Raw genomic sequence first — 17,447 nt, 5'->3', positions numbered from 1 at the left:
GGGAATGCCACAGCAACACCTGCTATAGGAGAGCATGGGGCCGGCTCAGGGGGTGCTGAGGGGCACCTCTCATTAGTTCCAAATTGTCTGCTTGTTGTAAACTTTGAAGCAGTATATCTGTTACAAAAATCACAACGATGGGCTGGAGAGATGGCTTAGCGGTTAAGCGCTTGCCTGTGAAGCCTAAGGACCCCGGTTCGAGGCTCGGTTCCCCAGGTCCCACGTTAGCCAGATGCACAAGGGGCGCACGCGTCTGGAGTTCATTTGCAGAGGCTAGAAGCCCTGGCGCGCCCATTCTCTCTCTCTCCCTCTATCTATCTTTCTCTCTGTGTCTGTCACTCTCAAATAAATAAACAAATATTTTAAAAAAATCACAACGATGCACAGGGTCACAGTGCACCCATTTCAGCGACCTGATCCTTTTTCTTTCAGTGCATTAGGTAAAACCACATAAACGTGGCATTTTCACAGGTTAAAAATTTCCAACATTTCTCCTTTACTTCTTAATTGTTCATATTACCAACCTAGCACTTGAATTTATTTAAAAAAAAAACACAGCCTAACTACTGTTTATTTTTTTCCTATGTTTGTTATGAGCAGTTACTTATCATTTATATTTAACATGAAATACAAAAACATTCAAACGTGGCTTTCTTTCTCAAAACCTAAGATTCTGTTTCCCCTTTCACCTTAAGTATAATTGCTCTTTGGCTCATCATACCATATAGGAAATATTTTGAGCAAAAGGTTTCTTCAAGGAGATACATCATTTTCTAAGGTCTCATATGTCCACATGTACATTTTCTAAGGTCTTGTATGTCAACATGTGCATCATAAAAACAGACTCTGTCCCTTTGCAGAGGATGCTGTTTAATCACATTGGAGATGGGGCCTTGCCACGCAGTGACCCAAATCTTTGTGCTCCTGAGAAAGGTAACCAGCTCTCCTCAGCCCTGGAATGTATAGGATGTTGCTTTGTCCTCATGTCCCTTGGTCTCCTGTGTCCATGTGGCAGGCAGGGCTCCAGACCCTTAATGATCTGGGAGTAGCTAACCCTTGAGGGAATTAATAAAAGACAGCTATTCCACCATCTAGTCTTCCTCAGCTATTTACAGCAGGGCCTGAGCAAATCAGGAAGCTCTCTGTTTAATGACCTCTGGCTGTCATTCAATGAGTCACCTGGGCAGCACCTGCTCGTCCTAAAACAAAGTTGCCCAGTTAGGCCGCCAGTCCAGTGACTGTGAAAACAGCAACTTTCCAGATGGGTTGTCTGGCCCCCAGCCTTTGTCTTGCTTTCACTCACATGTTGTTGGTGGCAACTCAGGATCCAGATCTTGTACGGTCAGCTGCAGTGGAAGCGTGGCAATTCAGTGCATAATGGATGGGTGTGTGTGCCACAAGGTGCAGAGCGGTAAGGAGCCCAGTGGGACAGAAAGCAAGGAGCAGAGTGAAGGTCCCTTCCTCCACGTGGTCACTCACCCCTTCGCCTCCCTCAGGGTCAAGCCTCAAAAACAGCAGTCCCACAGGCCAGTGAACTAAGAGGCCCTCGTGAAGTGTCCCAGGAAAGTGCACGTTAATTGTCCTCAGTCAGAACTGGACCATCTGGGCACACTGATACATTAACGTTAACACTTTCCAAAGGGAGAGGGAAATGAGTGAAGCCCTGGCCAAAATTATTTTAAAACATTGAAATTAGCTTTAATGGTGTAAGTCAAGCATTGATCTTTGCCAGTAGGGCCTAGAAAATGGCATATTATTTTTACTCCTCCTACTAAAGAAAACCACAAAACAAATTTGTAAGAAATGGAAGGGGAGGGGGTACTTTGTAATTCTATCCCATTAAATCAGAGGTAATTAACCGGGAGGAATAAAGCACAGCATTTCTCAACATGTCCACAAGATGGCAGTGTCTGCTCGTGGAGCAGGCTCCTGGGACTCTTGCTTGATGTTATAAACCTCATTGCACAGGAGTGTCCTGGCCGCTGTTCCATTTTCCTGCATCTTAATGCGTGGAGCAGACCAGTCACAGAATAAGAATGGCATTGTCAGCATCCCATGTTATTTTCTTAAGACATACTTCACCACAACCCCTTGCTCTTTGAGATGCTGTGCTGTGACTGACTCTTCTTCCCCAGGGCCCTTGCCACACAGTTGAAATAGTACAACTTCATTTCCCTTTCCTGCTTTTGGTGACCATTTAACCAAAACACTTCCACTGAAAACCAAGTTTTAACATAAACTGGTGACAATACCTTCCATCTTTTTTGTTTGTTTGTTTTTAGCATTTAAACACATTTGTAAATCTCAGCAGATTTCTACACTGACATAGAGATTCATGGTCTTGTTTGACAGCTTGAGGGAAATACATAGACATGCTGTCACCCAACTGAATATCACTTTGGTTAGGTCGCCAATTAATTAAAGAACAGCTTAGGATTCAGAAGGTTTTCTGTTCATTTGGGATTTGGGGTTTTGTTTTGCTTTTTTTTTTTTTTCGTTGAGTTTTCTCATTCTGGATAATTCTTTCTTCTGTGATCTCAGACATGGAAAAGGCAAAGCTGGGTTGTGTGGTTTCAGCTGTGTTATTCCCTTCCAGCTGTGAATCCCACCCCTAGCAGCTGGAGCCTGGACAGTGGAAAGGAACTCAAGAACATGTCGGATAGTGGGAAACTTACCTCCCCCCCTGTCCCTCCAAGGCCCACACAGACGGGTGGGTATTTGAAGCATTTCAAAAATCACTTTCATAAAATAACTTACATTGACTACTTCAGCCTGTCCTGAATTCCTCAGAGAAAGGTAGGCATTTGGTTTCTGAGGTTAATTGGGGGAAAAAAAAAAAAGTCATGGTAGCTACATGATTCATTTGCAGTGTTCTCCCCCATTTCCTGGCCTTGATTCCACACAGCAAACACTGGCCCAGTCCTAATGACTCTGTCAGGGGGGTTGGGAGGCACTCTCCACCAAGCACCATCCTCACCCCTTTCACTCTGGACCACTTGAATTTAATCTGCCCTTCACTTGCGCCAGCCTTTGGTAACTTCGCTGATTTTTAATCTTCCTGACCTCAAGGCTTCTGTTGACCCAAATAAGAATTAAGTATTGGTGCTGGAGAGATGGCTTAGTGGTTAAGGTACTCACCTGCAAAGCATAACAACTGCTGTTCGATTCCCCAGTGCTCACATAAAGCCAGATGCACAAAGTGGTGTGTGCATCTGGAGTTGGTTTGCAGTGGCTGGAGGCCCTGGTGTATCCATATTCAGTCATTCATTCTCTCCACCACCACCCCCCCCCGGCTTACAAATAAATATTAAAAGAATGAACTAACAGTGACTTTGAAGGGCTTCTGGCTTCCTCAGTTATCTGCTGCTTTGAGAGTTCTGTGTCCACTGTTGGTGGTTCTCAGTGTTGATGCCTCCTAGGGCTCAGGAAGCACCGTCCCAAGCCTGACATTAGGATACAGAAGCAGAGCTTTCATGCTCCTGAAGCGAGACCCACAGTCAGCATGTCACCACACCAGTCAGGTGGTTCTGCTCCCTGCATGGTGAGGACCCCTGGAAACGATTCTTAAGCAATTTCCAGGCCTGTGGGTGTTTTGAGCTATACCCAAAATGTATCCCATTGAGGTGGGGGGGGGGAGAGGAATCTGTAGCAGTAAGAGGCCACCTTTCCTCCTGAACAAGCTGTCTGCTTGGTGACCTGCATGAGGAACACGTTTTAAGAGGGCCTACTCATGTGACAGGGAGAGTCTTGTCAGCACTTGCCTGTGTCTATTGAAGTGTAATAGGCATAGCTGGCATCACAACCAGAGAAGGTATAAGGCTTGGCCCTCCATGGAGTTTTCTGAACTGATGGGTCACATTTCATTCGCTGGACACTAGCATCTTACCTTCTGTTTTTATTTTTACTAAGAAAGCTGATTGTACCTTTAAAAAAAAAAAAAGCTGGGCTGGAGAGATGGCTTAGCACTTAAGGCACTTACCTGCAAAGTCTTAAGGACCCAGGTTTGATTTCCCAGGACACATGTAAACCAGATGCCCAAGGTGGTGCATGCATCTGGAATTTGTTTACAGTGTCTAGAAGCCTTGGTGTGTCCATTCTCTCTCTCCGTGTCACTTTCTCTCTCTTGTTCTCTCTCAAATAAACTATGTAGTAACCACCTTATTCTAAACTTGTCAAGGCTAAAAGCCAAATAATTTTTGGCAGGCATGTAAGTGTTTAAATAAATACCTTTAACCTTATTTCTAATCCACATTAATCTATAAATCTGACTATGAGAAATTAAGACTCACTGGCCAAACAATTTTTATTTCATTCTTGATATACATATATTTGGGCAGTCTCTGCTTTAAAAGTCTGGTCATGTCCCCAAATATGGAAACTTAAGAGGTATTTTTAAGAGATAGTAAAGTAATATTAATAGTACTTACTAAGGAAAAATAACATTCTTAGTTCTTATTAAGGAATAATGATATTAATCAGATTCCTAGACCAGTGCCCATCTGACAACAAAGATGCTGATGGGTTGGGCATAGTGGTGCACACATTTAATCCCACCACTCAGGAGGCAGAGGTAGGAGGATCACAGTGAGTTTGAGACCAGCCTGGGACTACAAAGTGAGTTTCTAGTTCAGCCTGGCCTTGAGTGTGAGACCCTACCTGGAAAAACCAAAATAATAATAAAAATTAAAGAAAACATGTGGATTATGTGAGGTGTGTGGAAAAATACGTTCCCAGAGACACTGTGTGAGCTCTGGGAATGTGCACTGGGCACCAGCTGCGTGGTGCTGTCCAGGAGGCTGAATCTAGCACAGGAAACCTTGACTTCTGCCCAAGTGATAGCAGAGACACAGCCCCCAGTGAGGACACACAGGCCTCTCTGTGCATACATGCTTTTCTTCCATAATCAGCGCCCACAGGTGGTGGGATAGGAGAACTAGCCCCAGGGTTAGAAGCTGGCATGTGTGTCCGAAGGCTGCCCGACCCCACAGTGTGATAATGGACCATTCAGAGCCGGCAGGTGATCCTACCTTTCGCAAGTTAACATGGCAGGGCTACTGTCCCTTGTGCACTGATTGCTCTTGTGGTCTGTCCTCATGTCACCATCTGTGGTCACTGTTACGGGATGTGTAACTGTCTTTTTTCCTTTCAGCCTTTCTGTCGTTTTCTTAAGAGTCACAAGCTTCAGTGTGACAACTGGGAGAGTGACAGCTAATCACAGAAGAGTGTACCCTGTGTTCGCTAAAACCTCTCTGTGTGGAATTGGGAACCGTAGCTTGCTCTCATGCTACTGACCGTGTCCCAAGCTGCTTTTACTCTATGCAGTTATGGTTTAGAGAGCCAGACTGTTCCATAGCTCCCCTACCCCCACACACACACCACGACCACCACACGTGCTGGGCCCTATGTGTTACACCCAAAAGTCTCAAGAAGGAGAGCAAAGCGTTCACTTTCCTTGCTGTGGTGATGAAATCTACAGCGTACTACCGCCCCAGGTGCAAAAGGAAGACCTGAGAACAGGCGTCAGGGGAGAACCGGAAAATTCACACATCTTATATAGACAAGACATTCTGTGTGCTGTGGGAGAGCAGAGCGAAAGGGGAGGATGGTTAAATGCCTCCCATAACCTCTTCAGGACTGCCTGCATGGTCTTTGCCTTCCTCTTGCTGCTCAGGCCAAAGCCAGCAGCTGTCTCCCAGGGATGTTGTCCTGGCATTTCATACATGAAGCTACTCATCAGTGAGAGCATACTGGTGTTGGGAAGATAGAAATGACATTAGAGCCCAGCACTCAGGAGGAATAGGAGTCCAAGGTCATCCTTAGCTACATAGTGAATGACAGGCCAGCTTGGACTACATGAAGAGCCTATGTCAAAGAAAAGGAGAGAGGGAGGAAGAGAGAGAGGGAAAAGAGGAAGGGAAGGAAAAAGGAAGTTGGAAAGGAAGAAGCATCTGGCCAGTCTGGGGTCCTGCAATTGCAATCATAGCATGTGTGTGCGCTGGGAACTTACCCCTAACTGGTCCATGTCTTGGTGATGCCATCCTCTATAAGCCACCTGTTCTGATTGCCACCATTTGGTACCCCGCCCCGTCCTTAACCCCGCCCTTCGGAACAACATCTGGGTTTATGCACACAGGGGCCGTTTGCAGAGGGCAACTCTGGTTCTTCTTAATTGAAATCTTATTTCTCTCCATTGGCAGCTTCCCCAGCAAGACACACAACATCAGTATCCCCCTCGCCTGCCGGACGGTCACCATTGAAGGTACGGGCCTGTCCTTAGACTGGGTCTAGAGACTGACTCATGTTCCTTCCTTCTCTAAACCGCATCCCAAGCCCATGAAAAGGTCTTTCCCTTTTCACAAAGAACATGTCACATAAAGAGAGGGAGGGAAGACGGCAGGAGCCTTTCCCCATAGGAACATAGGTCCTGGTGTAACGCCTAGGACTCGTTTAACTTGGTCTTTTTGTTGTTGTTTGGTTGGTTGGTTTTGGTTTTTAAAGTAGGGTCTTGCTCTAGCTGAGGCTGACCTGGAATTCACTATGTGGTCTCAGGGGGGCCTCAGATAACTTGGTGTTTTGGTTCAAAGCCCACTAAACCGCACATACACACATACACTGAAAGGCACGAGTAATCAACATGTAGTAACTATGCTCCTTTACCATCAGCCTCGTCCAAACACCACTTCCTCTCTTTTAATATATGATGGCAATGATAGCATACATTAAACACGCATACTTGAGCATAGAAAACAAGACGGTAAAACGTATTACAGATTTTCTAGGGAACAAACTGGCAAGATTTAAAGGTCAGGTGTTTGAATTGGTATGTAAACACAGGCTATTTAACATCTCCAAACACACAAATCCCTCATGAAGATAAAGAATAATATTTAGCCTCCACCCGAATTCAATCACACTGGCCGCAAGGCTCATCAGCACTCCCAGCCCATGGTGCTGCAAGCAGTAAGTAGTTGAACTGTGGGAAGAATGATTTTGTGCCTTAGTGACTTAGGCTGTGCCTGCTTATTGCAGTCAGGTTCTTATTGCTGGCAGGAAAAACCCGACCAAGAGCAGGTTGCGGGGGAGTTTATTTTGGCTTACGGACTCCAGGGGAAGCCCCATGATGGCATGAGCATAGGGTGGACATCACCTCCTGGCCAACATCAGATGGACAACAGCAACTGGCAAGGGGAAACTGGCTATAATAACCATAAGCCACCCCCAACAATACACCACCTCCCGGAGGCATTAATTCCCAGATCTCCATCAGCTAGGAACATAACATTCTTAACACCTAAGTTTATGGAGGACACCTGAACCAAACCACCATGATGATCTGTGGCCTTTCTGTGGATGAGGTAGTTCTAGCTGACGTGAAAGAGACAAATTAGCCTGACACATTGGGGCAGGTTGTGGTCCCCCGTATCTGCCTCTAAGGCTAGTTGCCAGTGGAGACAGAAAAATAAATGCCAAAAGAGGAGAAAATCTCAGAGAAGTATGATTTCATCTGCATTGCCAAACTCTCTGATGTAAAAATTTGCTGGTAAGTGCAAGTCATTTTCTAGTGTTGCTGTCTTTCTGCAATGCAGGGGTCATTGTAAAGCCTCTGTGACAGCATTTGCTTTGGAACCATTGCTGGCCGTCCCCATGCATGATAAGGGAGACAGCCTAGCTTTCCCACATCTCTGCGTTTACTCAAAAAGCACTCCCACATGTGGTTTTGAAATGATCATCTGTGTTTTTCAACATGATTTTGCAGGGGAGTCATAAGACAATAAGTAAGTAAAAGATTAATTCCTGAAGAATAAAAAGCACCCTACTGGAAAATGAGCTCTAGTCGCTATCAAATAGTTCTAGTTAGCAAGCAAGTCTGTCCTACCCTCTCAGTGGACCTGTATGTCTTTGTACTGGCCGGAGGCAGTCTTGTAACTGTGTCTTTTAAATGGGGCTTGAAGGAGAAACATCAAACTTCTGTTGCAGTACCTCTTACCTTACATTAGAGGGAGCACTACTACCAAGTTGCAAGCTTTGCTGTGATTAGATACAACGCAGGCACTACCTACCATATCTTCTGGAATTTTTTCAATTTTTTGAAAATAATTTTGTAATAGAATTAAGCCTTAACAGGATATTGAACTTAAATGTCTATTTTGAATCCGAGATCTCATTTTTTGACAAAAACATAAGTGAATTTGGGTCTCATAATTCACCGTGCTTAATTAATTAATTAATTTGAGAGAGAGAGAATGGGCACACCAGGGCCTCTAGCCACCGCAAACAAACTCCAGACACATGTGCCACCTTGTGCGACTGGTTTACATGGGTCCTAGGGAATCAAACCTGAGTCCTTCAGCTTTGCAGGCAAACACCTTAACCACTAAGCCGTCACTCCAGTTCTCATCATGCTTAGTTCTACACTTCTGTTAGCTGGAAGGATTTGTGTGCACCAACATGATTTTGTTTAAAAAGAGAGACCGAGGATGGCCTACATTAGCATTTCTCAAAGAATGTTCTATAAGACATTAGGTGATATGTGAAAAAAAACTGGTCTGTGGTCAAATAAAATTGAAAGGTAGAGGGCTGAGCAGAGTCATCAGATGGCAACATGGACATGCTCATAGTCTTTGAACATACACAAGCAGCAAATCTTAGGCACCATTTCCTAGTGGAGCCTTCGTTCCACAGAACATCTAGTGTCCCCTAAAAGTCCTCAAGATGCCATGGGCTGGAGAGATAACTCAGTGGTTAAGGTGCTTGCCTGCAAAGCCTAACCACCGACCTGAGTTTAATTCCCCAGCGCACAGGAGGCTGAGGTAGGAGAATCGCTGTAAGTTCAAAGCCAGACTGAGACTACATAGTGAGTTCCATGTCAGCCTGGGCTAGAGCGAGAGCTTACCTCAAAAAAAAACAGCAACAAAGCCAGGCGTGGAGGCGCACGCCTTTAATCCCAGCACTCGGGAGGCAGAGGTAGGAGGATCGCCATGAGTTCGAAGCCACCCTGAGACTCCATAGTGAATTCCAGGTCAGCCTGAGCCAGAGTGAGACCCTACCTTGAAAAACCACAAAAAAAAAAAAAAAAAACAGCAACAAACCAGATACCAGCTGGGGAGCACCTGGCACCAAACAAAGCCAGACAGGGCCAGATAGCTGACAATTGAGTGAGGGAGTCACAAACCAGAATAAGGCGCAGGGTGTCCCGCCCACATGGCCTCTGGCTGTTTGGCAGGCCTGAGCTGGAGCTGCTGCCGCTGGGCATGGAAAAGCTGTGGTTCTCTTTCTCCCAGACTAGGTTTAGGACAAAGCTGTGATCACTCTCCCCCCTCTGTCAAGCAGCCAGTGAGGTGAACTGAGAATGGGAGTCTGGCAGATAAGCGGCTGCTGTGTTTGCATTGCTGCAGAGACAGCACCTGAACTTGGGTGGGCTGTCATAAAATAACACAGGCCGGGTGGCTTTAATAACAGAAATTCAGCTTCTCTCGGTCCTGGAGGCTGGGGTTAGGGCGTGGGCCTGGGGTGTCTCCGGAGGTTCGCTCTTTGACTGGCAGATGACCATCTCTGTGGGCTCTCACGGGCTTTGCTCTGGGCACCAGTATTCTCAGTGTGCCTGCGCGGCCACGTCTGTGTTATATAAGGGACCCAGTCAGTTTGCATGAGCATCAGTCATCCCCTTAAAGGCTGCATCTCCAAATGCAGCCGCAGGTGGGCAGCGGGAGCCGTGGCTTCCGAGAGTGGGTTGGGGGGACATGGCACCCATGGCAGTGCGCTGACGGCTGTCTCTCCCGCTTTTCCCCGGTCCCCCCCCCCCACATACACCCCCGTCCCCGCGGGAGCAGGGCTCTGCGCAGTCTTTCACCCCGTCTCCGGTGGAGTACCACTCCCCAGGACTGAGCTCCAACTCCCCGGTCCTGTCGGGCAGCTACAGCAGCGGCATCTCGTCTCTCAGCCGGTGTAGCACGTCGGAAACCTCAGGCTTTGAAAATCAGGTGAATGAACAGTCGGCGGCGCAGGTGCCCGTGCCCATGCCAATGCCCATGCCCGTGCCCGTGCCGGCGCCCAGCTTCGGCGGCCCCGAGGAGCCGGTGCGCAAGGAGAGCAAGACGCCGCCCCCGTACAGCGTGTACGAGCGGACTCTGCGGCGCCCCGTCCCGCTACCTCACAGCCTCTCCATCCCCATCGCCGCCGAGCCGCCCGCGCTGCCCCCCAAGCCCCTGGCCGCCAGGTCCAGCCACCTGGAGAATGGGACCCGGAGGACTGAGCCCGGCCCGCGGCCCAGGCCCCTGCCCCGCAAGGTTTCTCAGTTATAAGTCACTTTTCTATGTCCCTGCGATGAATTCTTGGCCGTTTACAAAATAGGATGTTGGATGAGAAGACATTTAGTGTAGGCACTTTAATAAACTTACTCAGATATTTCTTTAAATGAATGGAATTCAAACTTGCTTATTAATACAATGTTGCACAATGTTTAAAAAAAAAAAAAAAAACGTTGCTGATCTCAACCGCCAGATGTTACATGAGGTATGGTGAGGCTCACTAACAAACGTTTCCAGTTTGGAAGTGAGAAATTGTGATAAAGACTCCTTTTGTATCTTTATGTTCTTCTTCTTTTTTTTTTTTTTTTAACAAAGCTCAGTCTTAAAACCAATACAATGTTGTATACTTTTCTTTTTTTTTTTTCTGAATACTTGATACTCCGAGAAAGCTTATTTGGTCAGTGCACATCCTAACAAAGATGGTCCTTCCTTGAGAAGACTTCTGTAGATAAGGAGTGGCTTTTGGCTCTTCCCGAGAGCAGAATGTTCAATGCACACTCAGAATTAAAAGGCTAAAGCAGGAGAGTTAGAGAGTATGCATAAGAGGTTGTCAGGATTGGGCCTGGAAGTTCTTTTGTTCACGAAGCAACATTCTTCTCTTTACGGCTGCCTTTGGCATTGCGCTGCTGTCTACGGTTCTCAAAGCTCTGCTTTGCGAATGGGTTGCTCCATCTCTTAGTCCTGCCGTCCTGTGCTGTGTGCCCTGTTGCAAGGGTCAGCTTGCTGTCAGAGTGCCCTTCAGCAAGCTTAAGCAGAAGACCCCAGCACCAATGTCGACCTGCATTTTGTGCTTCCTTCCTTGATCGTTCCCTGTGTGAAATGTGTGCTGGAGAAAAGCCAGATGCTCAAATATTAAACAGACACAAATCACTGTGTCTCCTTAACATGAATTCAGGAATCAATACAGGACAGTATTCAATCAATAGCACGAATGGAAAAAAAAGAAAAGAAAAACCTTAGTTGAAAAGATGTTAGCATGATTGAGGCAAAGGGACTCGACGATGGCAAGGCCGTTCACTTTCAGCCCTGCACAAACAAGGAATTCTTCCCAACTCTCCTTCTTACCCAGGAAGCTTGGCTTCTCAGCTCCTCCTGTGGCTCTGTGCCTGGAGGAGTAGGACTGTGGACCCTGCGGACCGCTCTTGCGCGGGTATTGCTACATAGCATCCTAGATGGAGATAGAGTAGACTCACTGTTGGCAGTTGTAGGAGTGTGGGAAAAAAAAAAAGGCACCTTGTATGTAGTAATGTATTTTGTATTTTTTTTTCCTTTTACTGACTGTTTATAACACTCAATTGACAATAGATATGAATTGTATTTTAAATCATACTGTTAAATATTTTTCCCTCTTTTGTTGGGAAGCTCATCTTAGTTTGTGTTGTTTTTTGTTGATAGCTTACCTGGAAGGCAGTGACCACTTTTTTATATTCTCTTAATGAAACCATTCAGCAGGTATATGCTGTTGAGGCTGGTTATAGAGGTTTTCTATAATAAATGTTCAAGTATTTTTGTACATAACTGGTTAATTTTAATAAGAGATACCATTATGTGTAAAAAAAAAAAGTAAAAATAAAAGCAAACAATTGTGGATGCAGTATGATTGTTATAATTATGCCAAATACTTTATGTATGGAAAATGAATATTTGTACATATGTGCTTTTAACAATAATCCTGCCATATTGACTTTACAATTTTGAATGTCAGAAAAATTAATATATGTAAAAATATTTATGTTTAGTGAAAGTATTCATAATTGAGGAAAGGAACATATGAATTTTAGCTTTGTATCTAGCAGGTTTTGCAGTTGGAAATTTCTTGACCTAGCTTTTGCATTTGATGATAACACTTTGTGTTTGTAATCACATCCTAAAATATATATATTCATATATATGTGTGTGTGTGTAGGAGACCACATTTCTGTTGCTTTAAAGCAGTAAACCCTTCCATTTAAATAAGATGACATGCATAAGATAACAAAGCTTCTTTGATTTCCTTTTCCTGTGTAATTTAATAGATTTCTTGACTAGTGCTTGGGCACAGAATAAATCAGTGTTATTTGCTCTTGAAGCCTTTTTTTTAAAAAAAAAAAAAAAAAAAGAATAAGAAAGAAACCTTGGCAGTGAACAGTTGAATTTATCCTGTGTGTGTATTTCTGAAGCAGCTGTATGGCAGAACATTTCAAGAGACCCTCTTAGCTCCAGTGTTCATGTTGATTGCTGCGGACTGGTAAATATCAAATAAAGTTCCCATTTAATCTTAATGTCTGTCTTTTCTCCTGTCATCAGCCTGTCTTCACCTAGCATAGCAGCTGCACACATCTCTTGGCCCAATCTGCAGGCATCTTTGTTGACAGATCCTATGTTTTTTGCTTCTAGATGCTCACCACAGAAGATTGTTGCCCTAGAAAACAAAGGTTGAAAAGTTAACAGTGATACAGTCATCTTGGGGGTCTTCACCAATGCAATATGCCACCACACCCATAATTTCAGGGTGCCACTGGAATCTTGTCTTATGAATTTGACAAATGAAAGCTACAGATCTGGGGATAAGTTCAGAAAGATTTTATTACACCATAGAGCTTTAAGAGAAGGGGAGCTCAGGAGAAGGAAGACATTGAGCAGCCCAGAATTTAAGAGCTAGAAGCAAGACAGAGCTCTTACCCAGGGAGATGGGAGATTTGGGGAGTTTACCTCGAGGAGACTTGAGTTGGCTTTTTTGTTTGTTTTGTTTTCTTCTTTTATTTATTTATTTGAGAGAGACAGGGAAAGAAAGAGACACAGAGAGAATATGGGCACACCAGGGCCTCTTGCCGCTGCAAATGAACTCCATACATATGCGTCACCTTGTGCATCTGGATTTACATAGGTGCTAGGGAATTGAACCTGGGCCATCAGGCTTTGTAAGCAAGTACCTTTAACCACTATGACATCTCTCTGGACCCTCAGGTTGGAGTCTTCAAGAGCCCATGGGTGGGTGGCAAGTTTAAACCATTCTAGTCCTAACATCAGGTGTATAGGGTTATGGTCTCTGGGAGAGAGCAATTCTTTTTTAGTTTCTGTGAAATTAAGATTAATTCCTGAGGAACGGCCTTCTCAGAAGGGAGTAGAAGGATTCCCTAAGGAGGCAGAAGAAAAGGAAAAGCCAGACCTTTTTGACATTGCTGACCCGTAGTAAGGTGTTATGGCCTAGATTTTCTGATACACGCCCAAGAACAATGCCTGTGTTTAGCCAAAGAGAAAGCTACTTATGTGGGGTCCTGTCACCCCTAAATGCCTCAACAGTATGGGCTACTATCCTGTGGAGAAAGTAACACTTACCTGGGTGGCCTAATCAGAGCCAATTTAACAAGTTACACAGTTGAAGTTGGCTTGTGTTAGAAACCTTGACACAAAACAGGTAATGAATAGCTAAGGAGACAAGGGAATGGTTGAACACTGCCTGCCGGCTGTGACATGCCAGTTTTTCTCTCTGGTTTTCACAAAATGATAGAAAAATTTATTTGAGGATCATGTAAATCCCATGGATGACAAGATTTCTGTTAGTAAAACCTATCTGAATTTTGTGAGCTGTGGCTCTGGTAGATTAGGTTTACATTTGTGTAAGTCAATGATATTTTATGTTTTTTTTTAATTTGCCCATTAAACACCAAAACCCACTTAAAGGCCACTGTCAATATTCTCTTGTTTCTCAACATTAACTAAAAAATTTTAAAGCACATTTGGATCATTTTCTTTTCTTTTTATTTTTAAAAAAATTATTTATTTGACAGAGAAAATTAGCACCAGGGCCTCCAGTAACTGTAAACAAACTCCAGATGCATGTGCCTCCTTGTGCATCTGGCTAACGTGGGTCCTGGGGAATTGAACAAGGGTCCTTTGGCTTTGCAGGCAAACACCTTAACAGCTAGCCATCCCTCCAGCCCATTGGAACCATTTTCATTACAACTGAGCCCACAAGTATGCCAAGTCTATGAGCATAATTAGAATATGAATAGTTCAGATTCCTAAGAAAGTAGGTTTCTCTGTGGATAGTCACTGATTGTTATTCTTTTCATTGTCTTTCTAGAACAAATTGCACTGCTTTGTTTTATCTGTACACATTAAAAAGGTCTTTTACCAAAATAAATTCTTAGTGAGGCCCTGCCTTCATTATATAAGGAAGCCATAAAACAGGTTTGAAATATAGCAAGACGCCAAGCTCCTGACATAGCTGTAACTATTTTGACATTTCTTTGCCTTTTTATGCATGTATATATTAAGTCTATAGTTTTTCTACATTGTTGAAAACATCACTATGTATCATTGCCCACCACCACAAAGAGGTGAGACTCACCTCTATATAGTGTTAGTTACTCAGAAGAGCAAGAACATGAACAAATTTAATTAAGTTCAGAATTTTGTGGAAGGCCTTGATAGTTAAGTAAATACCACAATGTATTTGATTAGGATTGATAACAGCAAAGCGGAGGGTTTTGTTACTGGAATAAAGTCTGTACTACTTCCCCTTGGAAGGCAGATGCTTGGGAGAGCACACTTGGTAGGAAGGAATCCCATTTATCTGAGATGGGCATCTTGAGAAGACACGTTCCTCTCAAAGCTCCACTGTGGAGGGCCCAGGGACACACTGTCACCAGATAGCATCTGAGGCCGATCACAGAGATTTTACCAATTTGCTTTCCACCAATGTATTTGAAAAGTGTTGTGATTCATGATGTTCTTTGTTTTGTTACTATAAAAACTTCCTCAAACTGTTACCATACTGGAACATGAAATTTGAGGTGATCTTAGCCTGTGTTTCCAGGCCATGGTCACTCATATTTGGCTGCAGAATAATCTCTTATTCCCTTTGAGGTGAGAGCTGGTTTGTTACTTGTTTTTTCCATCATTTTCTTACAATGAACTTCAGACACCCCCCCACACCCCACCAAAAACAAATGGGTATGTGACTAACATTGCAGTGGCAAAGGAATGATGGATTTTTTAGTTTTCTTAGATAAAAAGGAAAAACATAATCTTGTACTCTTCATAGTTCTTAGCAGAGACTCCCATGAGAAAAGGTAGATTAATAAGAACAAAGCAAACAGAAGTCCACTGACATGTATGAGCCATGTACATACAGGAGGATTTATTAAGAATCTTGTGCTAATGAAATTAATATCCTAATAAAGGAAACAAAGGGAAAAATGACAATTAATAGTCATGAAGACTTAGGATGACACCTTAAAAGAATACTTCACCCCAGAGAAAAAATTCCTAGGAAGACATTTATAATCCTTCAGCTAATATAGAACTCACTAGACAGTCATCAGCATTCTGCATGCCAGCCTCTCTCTTGCGGATGATGTCTCTGTCAGTTACCCCTCCATCATTCTCTTTAACAACTTCTCCCTTTTGTCTAAAATTCTAAATCCTAACAATATGTCTGCTGCTAAATCTTTCGGTAAATTCATAGAACCCAGAACACCTGCTGGCTGTTTTCCCTTAGTCTTTAATTAGCTCTAGGAGCCCCAAGTCAATAGCTATGTTCCAGACCCTAGAAAAGAAAAGGAGACACTAGTCCCGCATGGCCCATTCTCGTTCGGTATTTCCCTTCCCTTCCCACAGAAATTCGTTGCTGGGCTAAAGAGATGGCTTAGTGGTTAAGGCACTTGACTGTGAAGCCTAAGGACCCAGGTTCAGTTCCCCAGTACCCACGTAAGCCAGATGCACATGGTAGCACATGTGTCTGGAGTTTGTTCGCAGTGGCTGGAGGCTCTGGTGCACCCATTCTCTCTTTTCTCTCTTTCTCAATTTTTTTAAATTTCAAAATACTTTATTTGATAAGTTGGGTACATATGCTCTCCATCCAATAAAGCATCCCTCCCCCTCCCCCTGAAATATTTTCAAACAACTCATTATCCCTAAGACTGACCCCCCTTCCTACAAGGGGCTTTGTGACGAAAGCCTCCCTTCACAATGTCTTCTTTGCTTTGGGACTTAATTGGCCTCTCCTAGGTGTGAACAGCCAGACTATCTCAGCAACAGTTTATGCTGGGTCTCCACCTGTCATTCACAAGCAGTGGGACAGCCCAATGCCTCAAGTGAAACAGGAACTTGGAAGCTGATGTTGCTATAACTGCCTTGCTTCCTCATTTGCACCCACTGGTAACTAGAAGTAGGATTTAAAAAAAAAAAATCCCTGCCCTCATTTTGTGTCCGTCCAGCTCCTGTACATTGGCTGAAGACACAGAGGCAAGTCCTTGTCCTTAATTCCTCTTGAGCAACCTTGGATTTCAGGAAGAGCACTACCTTACAAGACAAACTACTGCTCTAGATGAGGGTAACTGTCAATGAAGGCGGAAGTGATCACCTTGCTTAATACTTTCAAGGAATGATAGTGATATGGACTTCTTTGCAGAACCAGAGTGAACTGAGAGAATGATCATCTAGAACACACCTTGACCAGGACTGCTTAATTACGCCTACATCTTGGCCCCTCCCCAATCCTTCCTCCACTTAAACCTAAAGTTTATGTTGCTAATCCAAAGATAGACACCTTTAGTCCTTCCTCTTTCCAGTGTAGCCACATTAAATCCCTCTCCCTCCATCTCTCCCTCTTCCTCTCCCTGTTCCTCTCTCTCTCTCTCTCTCTCTCTCTCTCTCTCTCTCCCTTCCTCCCTCCCTCCCCCCCCCCCCCCGCCCTTTCACCACTGCTGGTCTCTTTACTTGCTATATGTTGAGTGGGTGGCTGAGGCTAGCATTCAGTGCCGTTGAGTCCAGGCTTCTACCCTGAAAGCTCTAGTTACAGGAGGGAGGACAATGACTTTGCTAACCAGTTACTACAGCAACCTACTCACTATGCAATGTCTCCAAGATGAGGCAGAGGAAGTGGCTGGTACGTTTGAGTTTACTGAGGGGTGGCTGAGACTTCTGTATGACAATTGAGAGGAGGATGAGACCTCTACCTAGACAGCTGTACAAATGAAAGAGAGTTAACTCCAAAGAGGAGAAAACTTGCGTCTGTAGTATATTATGCAAGTGAGCTATTTGTAGTATTTGCATAGTTATGGAAAGTCAGAAATGTATTCCCCCATATTATTATATAATTATTGTGAAAGGTTGAGAGGAAGCAATATGTATTAAGAAGAAAATCTTTCATCA

The 17,447-nt window shown here is 44.2% G+C and overlaps 1 protein-coding gene across 5 annotated transcripts in view; it reads left to right on the top strand.

Annotated features, from left to right (window-relative positions):
* The window catches only part of Dock4 (dedicator of cytokinesis 4), a 478,789-nt gene extending 468,287 nt beyond the window's left edge, over positions 1-10,502 (top strand). For 2 of the 5 annotated variants that reach the window (XM_045135544.1, XM_045135542.1), the window contains 4 exons: positions 861-933; positions 2,597-2,710; positions 6,198-6,259; positions 9,831-10,502. In XM_045135544.1, the coding sequence (XP_044991479.1) occupies positions 861-933; positions 2,597-2,710; positions 6,198-6,259; positions 9,831-10,301 (720 nt within the window). In that variant the 3' untranslated portion in view covers positions 10,302-10,502. The remainder of the gene's footprint in view (positions 1-860; positions 934-2,596; positions 2,711-6,197; positions 6,260-9,830) is intronic. The other 3 variants (XM_045135543.1, XM_045135547.1, XM_045135546.1) reach the window with 3 other exon arrangements.
* Positions 10,503-17,447: the final 6,945 nt, after the last annotated feature.

This window comes from Jaculus jaculus, chromosome 16, assembly GCF_020740685.1.
Source record: "Jaculus jaculus isolate mJacJac1 chromosome 16, mJacJac1.mat.Y.cur, whole genome shotgun sequence".
NCBI classification, from domain to species: domain Eukaryota; kingdom Metazoa; phylum Chordata; class Mammalia; order Rodentia; family Dipodidae; genus Jaculus; species Jaculus jaculus.
The sequence above is the reverse complement of the archived record's forward strand: the minus strand, read 5'-3'. Positions and strand labels throughout refer to the sequence as shown.